Genomic DNA, 6545 nt, shown 5'->3' with positions numbered 1-6545 from the left:
TCCTGACAGTTTGAATTGCTGGTTTCCTTATGAAGATTTTTCCTGGAAAGAATTCCTTGTAAGTTTCCAGAAAATCCACAGAAAATTCCGGGAAGCTTGACTTCCTCTTTGCCAACTGTTTCCCATATAATTACCTCTGTACAGAGACTAGAGGAGCAGCTGAATGACCTGACAGAGCTGCATCAGAATGAGATGAGTAACCTGAAGCAGGAGCTGGCCTCCATGGAGGAGAAGGTGGCGTACCAGTCTGACGAGCGAGCACGCGATATCCAGGAGGCTCTCGAGTCCTGCCAGACCAGAGTGAGTCTTATTCTCCACATGTTGGTGTGGAAGTATTGTTTTGAGTGGCTGAGCTGTAGGTTTGTGTAATTTAGACAGAGTAGGTTGACAGTATGTAGGTGGGAGGAAGCTAACCAGTCAGAATGACACTGTCAAAAGGTCAGACACAGGAAATAGCAGTGAACTTGATGGTAGGCTGACAACACATGGGTGGGAAAGGTATATGATTTACAGGAAGTCAAATGGTCAGACACAGGGATTAACTTAATTACAATGAAGGTAGCAAAAACACTTTCCAAGAGTCTGAAATCTCTGGTTTTATGTTTCAAACAGGTCTTTTTTATAAGGTATAATAATAATAAATTATTTTTCATTACATCCTACATTAAGTACAGATTTTTACAAGAACTTTGATCTGTAAAGCAATTCCACTGGTTGGCAATATGGATTAAATTCCATTGACCCATGGGAATAAGTTTGCAAGATGTAGCATAGCCACATTACAAAAAATGTAGCTTTTTTTTATATAATGTGCTGTAGTGAGCAATACCCACTGATTGTACAATGGCTCAATCAGTGGGCAATCAGTGGCTCACAGCTGCCAAGTTCTCAATTGCTACTTGCATCATGCTTCATCTCAGTTGAGGATGACTGAAGATTTCATCAGGTTCGTAGAACATATTAGGATATTGAGATTTTCTTAATATACACAACCACCTTGCTTACGTGCACATTTTGATAAAAGAATATAAAAGAAGCAGAACTCCAGTCAGAAGCTCTAAGGAAGGTGTCTGATAGACATCGAAACATAAGCAAGGTAGGAAGAATCCTAGTTTGTTTGTAAGAAAATCCCAATCCCAGATCTGTTGAGGATGACTGCATGCTTTACCGTTTTTTTCCTGTCCACAGATATCTAAGATGGAGCTGGCTCAGCAGCAGCAGCAGCTGGTGTCCATGGAGGGGCTGGACAGTGCCAACGCTCGCGCCCTCATCTCAAAACTCATCAACGTCCTGCTGGCCGTCATCGCGGTCATCCTGGTCCTGGTGTCCACTCTGGCCGGCATGGTCACTCCCATGCTCAAAACACGGTAATATCACTTCTGTTGTGTACAATGTTGTCTGGTAGTTTGTTTTAAGAAATAGAGCTTTACTTTTTATCATGCACAGTTTTATGGTCCAGGAGTAAAACTTAAGTCTATAAGCAGTGAGCTGCACAATTAGTAAACTAGTACAGAAGATGGAAAAGCTGAAATTTCTGCGGCAGTACCATTTATAGAAGTTGTCAGAAGGCCTACATTTATCTGGACCGACCTTCATTTTCCCAAGACCTACCCACATACCAAATAATGTCACAATCCATCACCAACTTCTTAGGTGGTCAAAGTGTAGTGAAACACAAACAGACAGACCAAAAAAATACTGCCTCCAAATCTCCAAATAAGAAGTCAACCCCCCAGTAATATCTGTATCTGTACAATGTATATCCGGTATACTGCCCTTTGGCATAACACACCAGCATAGAAACACCAGATGGGTCTGTCGACTAGACATTTTGTGTTTTTTTTTTAGTATCATTATATCTGAAATTAGCCTTCTGGCATGAGTTTGCAAATAAAGTTTTTGAATGTTGATGTTGATGTTTATGTTGATGTTTATGTTGATGTTTACAGAAGCCGGGTAGCGAGCTCCCTCCTGGCCCTGCTGGTGACCGTGCTGCTGTGGAGAAACTGGGGTTACGTTGTCGACGCGTATCACCACTTCCTCGAACACTACGCCGTCATGGTCACCCTCAGATGACACCCATACGCACCGTAACATATCTCGTATCGTCCGTACGCTACAGGCATATCTTCTATCAGTACAGCGCACTGGTATCAACTTGTTGCACTACAAAACCGATTGTGTATACTGGAACAACAAGGCTGTGATAGGGGTTATGGGTATCAGGTATCTTTGTTAAAGAAATTTGATATCAGGTATCTTGGTAACCCCTTTCCCAGCATCAGCAGTGCTAAAGAACCAGTTTTGCTTGCCAATAATATTGCCATGCAGTCTTAGGTATACTGCTATGGCCCAAATCAAAACTTCTGAAGCCTGTCAAAACGTAATTTGGTCGACAGTGCAGATCTCGTATACAATTTTACATAGAATTTATCGATTTTATTTTGTACAAAATTGCAATTGAGAAATTCGAAATGGCACCCCTGATAAGATACACTTGTATATACTTGTTCATAGTTCGAAATACCATGTGCAGATTAGTGCAGGTAAAGTTGAAGCTGTGCAGGTATTTCTGATGTCTACCTGCACCTAACCTGCACAGGTCCATTTACTGGGTATATGCAGGTTAGTGCAGGTAAAACTGGAGCGGTGCAGGTATTTCTGATGTCTGTCTGCACCTAACCTGCACTGGTCCATGTACTGGGTATACATGTATGCAGGTTAGTGCAGGTGCAGGTAAAATTGAAGCTGTGCAGGTATTTCTGATGTCTACCTGCACCTAACCTGCACTGGTCCATGTACTGGGTATATGCAGGTTAGTGCAGGTAAAATTGGAGCTGTGCAGGTATTTCTGATGTCTACCTGCACCTAACCTGCACTGGTCCATGTACTGAGGTTATATATACATGTACATGTACAAGTCATGTACTAGAAATATTAGTATGTGAATTTTGATTTCCTGCATTCACTGATACCACCTATGAAGTATAAAAGAAATAATGACAGCAGTTTCTCAACGGTTTTTACTGTGATCCATACTTCCTAAATTCTGAGTGGTGCAGGTAAAATTAGTCCAGTGCAGGTTACTTTTAATGTTACCTGCACCAGTTCAGGTATGCAGAAAAAAGGATTTCGAGCCCTAAAGTGTTATAATGTCCATCTTATTTGTTCCTTATAGGAATTGCATGGGTATGCGAGATACGTTTTTAAATTGTTTGTATCTGAGAGCTAGAAATTATCCAGATAGAATGAATATAAGCCAAACAAATCCAGTTTACAAGGTAGTAACCTTTGGATTTAATTGTGCAAATTGTGACATTCAGAAAAAGTATTCTAGAAAGATTGTTCTGACTATAAATTGTAACTTCACAGAGAAAATGTATACAGTTTAATGTACATTATTACTGTTTCCTGGAAGTTACAAAGTTCTACATGTAATTATAAGAGAGTTGCTGTTTGATGTAAAAAAACGTTGACCAAGTTTCTGTATCCAAGGGTCTGGCATATTGTCAGATACCTTACACTAGGATATCATCAGTAGGAAGAAGAATTAGATCACTAAGTCTTGTTTAAAGTTAAAACTTTTGATCCAACACAAAGAAATCTCTCACCTAGAGTGAGACTTTCGACCAGTCACTCTGGTCTTCCTCAGTAGACTGACCCAGTGAGGCTTGTCACGTGGCTCCTTTGAAGTGTGACGTCAAAACTGGGTCAAAGGTATCTGGTATCAGCTTCACTGGGTCAGTCTACTGAAGAAGACCAGAGTGACTGGTCGAAAGCTCTAGGTGAGAGATTTCTTTGTGTTGGATCCAAAGTTTTAACTTTAAACATGTAACTACCAACACAGATGAACTTTCATGATATCACTAAGTCTTGTTGCAGACATGTTAATGTTCCTAGTGTTAGAGGCACCAGTGATGTTTTTTGGCAATGCCAAAGGGGTGGAGCCGATTGTACTTTACCGCCAGTGAGGTGGGTTTTGGTATGTGGAGTTGTGGAAAAAGTTTGAGGTACGGTTTCATGGTTTTATTTGTATAGTGTACAGCGGGTGAGGACATGGAATCAAAATTTAACACCCCTGTATGAGAAGTGGAGTGTTCCTTATGGAATGTAAAGAATTGAATGTGGAACGTGCCACTGTACAGGGGAGGGGTGTTTTTCCTGTGACAGTAGATGGTTGTAGGCCATGCAAAGGTATGTTGCTTCTCAGATCTAGTAAAGGATTGTCAAAGTCCTTTGTAAGAACTTTAATGTAAGAAATTTGTTCACAAACATGTTTCAAAGATGTTTCTAAAAAATCTCACAACTATGCCAGGTATCTGCAATAATGAAATCTCAGAAAAAACATCATCACAATAATACAACGTCGATGAAAGACCACTTCACTTTAACATTTGGGCTGCTTCCTCGCATTTGGCAAGCATTTCAATCTGAGAATCAAAATTATACTGAGTGGCCAAGAGTACAGAAATCTAGGAAGGACGTTTACAAAGAAGGTTTATGAAAGAAGAACTGATGTTTATTTGGAATGATGCAGACTTTATGAAGCGTCCTGAAGGGATTGTGCAGAAAGATTTGAGGAAATGTTTAATACTTTGAAAAAAAAGATATTGTTTTGGGGATAGTGCAGACTTTGAGAACTGTCCCCAGATGGAATTAATCAAAAAGGACATGTTAAAGAAGGGTTGTTAGAAGATGCAAGGATAATCAAAAGTCACTGATAGAAATTATTATAACTGACCAATGTGAAAACTGGCTTGCCCCTAGGCCTTCTGTATTTAGTACTGTAGACAAATACATTGTTCAAGTCTTGTAATTTATTCAGACTTGTACACTACCACCTGCAATTGATACAGCTGTTGTAATTTGCATACAGGTGCATTCTTTTAATTCCAGTGATAAAACTGGATTTTTGATGAAACTGTGCTGTAAATACTTGTCTTTGGAACAGAAAACTTGGCTTTGTCTATACAAAGTAGCCTGTATAGGGCTTTGACATTTTTGTCTAGTTTTCTCTACAAATGTCTTCTCGCAGTTGATTGGTTGACCTAGTGTACACCATCATGTTGCAGGCCAATGAAAGTTAACCACACAAATGTAGAGTAGTTTTCGATCGTCAGCACTTAAGAAAACACCTAGGGTTAGAGTGTCTTGTCTTTAAAAATAGAACTGTGTCGTTCTATGTGTTATGAAAACTATGCCTGTCAGACTAGACCTATGCATCTTGTATGAATATAGGAACAGAATTCATCTATGTGTAGATGAGAGTTTAAAAGCAGAGATGTTTAGATTTAGGTACATAGCACAGAAATTGTAATTGTTTCCAATTCGCATGTTTTGCTGCTAAAGTTGTGTTTTTGGTTGCATTTTATTGAACCACTTCTTAAACTTTTAATCTGTTCAGCGATTAGTATATAATAACTAATCTTTGCACATTTATAAGATGTTTTTATTTTTTAATATGACAAGAAAGTGTTATTTTATCACAATATCCTATCTTGGGGCCACGTGTTTTTAATTGTTACGTCCAGAGAGTTGTTTTTATTATTCATATTTGGAATTTGTTTGCAAGGACATGACAAGTGTTGTATGAATATGTTGATTTCCATGCAGATTTAAGAAATAAACATTGCAATTTTTTCTCGACATGCTGGTAAACTTGTACTTTCTTTCTGTGTCCCCCATCTAAAAAATATGTCTTGATTTTTATGATACGCATACTTGGCTACAATTAATTACACTGGAAGTTACATGTAATTGGCAAAATTTCTAATATGTGATTGAAAATATTTAAACTGAGTATATCAACTGATGTAAATGGTGTATACAGACGGCTCTGCATTCTTGGGAAATCCAGGGCCCACAGGATGTGGAGCGTCTGTATACCTGAACGGTATGGAGAGCACACCAATATCCTTGAAGAAAGCAGTTGCCAAAAAATAACTACCTAGGGGAAGTAGAAGGAACAAGTAAAATCTGAGATTTTATACCTCCGGGCTTTTTATTGTATATTTTTATATAGGGTTTTAAACAAAGAATTTGGCTGACACTCAAGAAACTGACAGAAGAAGCGACAGGTGTGCTTTGGGGCGGGGAGGGGGGCATACTGAGTGGAACCTCGTTCGAGGATGACCTGAACTAAACTGAACTTTTTTTCACAACAGTCGACTAGTCAACAAGGTCAAACACGTTGACGTTTTTTTTATTCCCATATTTTAGGCAATATATTATTTTTATGGAAACTCCGACATTATCAACGTCCCTGTGTGAATGACTCAGCTTGTCCCACGTTAATGAAATTAGCTGGGGCAGGCTCTATACATGTTCTATAGTGGGAAACTGGTAGGGGTCATAAAGTTAATCCAGGGTATTGTTAACTGCAGGTGCCTTTATGAATAATTTAAAATTTATCACTCAACACTAAGTCTGTTAATCCTCCTATGCTACAGGTGTCTGTGTGATGTTTGTGTAGAAGTCACGTTATTAGAAACCCATCAGTGCAAGCGCTTCTACCTGTTGATGACTCATCCCAACGGCTGGAACAC

The 6545-nt window shown here is 39.1% G+C and overlaps 2 protein-coding genes across 2 annotated transcripts in view; both read left to right on the top strand.

The window, feature by feature from the left end:
• LOC109479562 (transmembrane and coiled-coil domains protein 2-like) overlaps positions 1 to 2625 on the top strand; it is a 36424-nt gene extending 33799 nt beyond the window's left edge. The window contains exon 18 of the mRNA XM_019781544.1: positions 2256 to 2625. The gene's annotated coding sequence lies outside the window, so the exon portion shown is untranslated. The remainder of the gene's footprint in view (positions 1 to 2255) is intronic.
• LOC109479561 (transmembrane and coiled-coil domains protein 2-like) lies at positions 104 to 2296 on the top strand. The gene is made up of 3 exons (XM_019781543.1): positions 104 to 300; positions 1189 to 1367; positions 1950 to 2296. The coding sequence occupies exons 1-3, from the start codon at positions 193 to 195 to the stop codon at positions 2074 to 2076; spliced, it is 414 nt and encodes a 137-aa protein (XP_019637102.1). The 5' UTR covers positions 104 to 192; the 3' UTR covers positions 2077 to 2296.
• Positions 2626 to 6545: the final 3920 nt, after the last annotated feature.

Source organism: Branchiostoma belcheri, unplaced genomic scaffold (genome assembly GCF_001625305.1).
Source record: "Branchiostoma belcheri isolate BF01 breed outbred unplaced genomic scaffold, Haploidv18h27 scaffold49, whole genome shotgun sequence".
Classification (NCBI taxonomy): Eukaryota; Metazoa; Chordata; class Leptocardii; order Amphioxiformes; family Branchiostomatidae; genus Branchiostoma; species Branchiostoma belcheri.
Note: the sequence above shows the minus strand (reverse complement) of the source record. Positions and strands in the feature narration are given on the sequence as shown.

Bases quoted from the DNA above. Each gene is read 5' to 3' on its own strand.
- LOC109479561 (XM_019781543.1), top strand. From the start codon at position 193: ATGAGTAACCTGAAGCAGGAGCTGGCCTCCATGGAGGAGAAGGTGGCG. The intron at 301-1,188 runs GTGAGTCTTATT...TCCTGTCCACAG, and splicing joins TCGAGTCCTGCCAGACCAGA to ATATCTAAGATGGAGCTGGC. The intron at 1,368-1,949 runs GTAATATCACTT...TGATGTTTACAG, and splicing joins ACTCCCATGCTCAAAACACG to AAGCCGGGTAGCGAGCTCCC.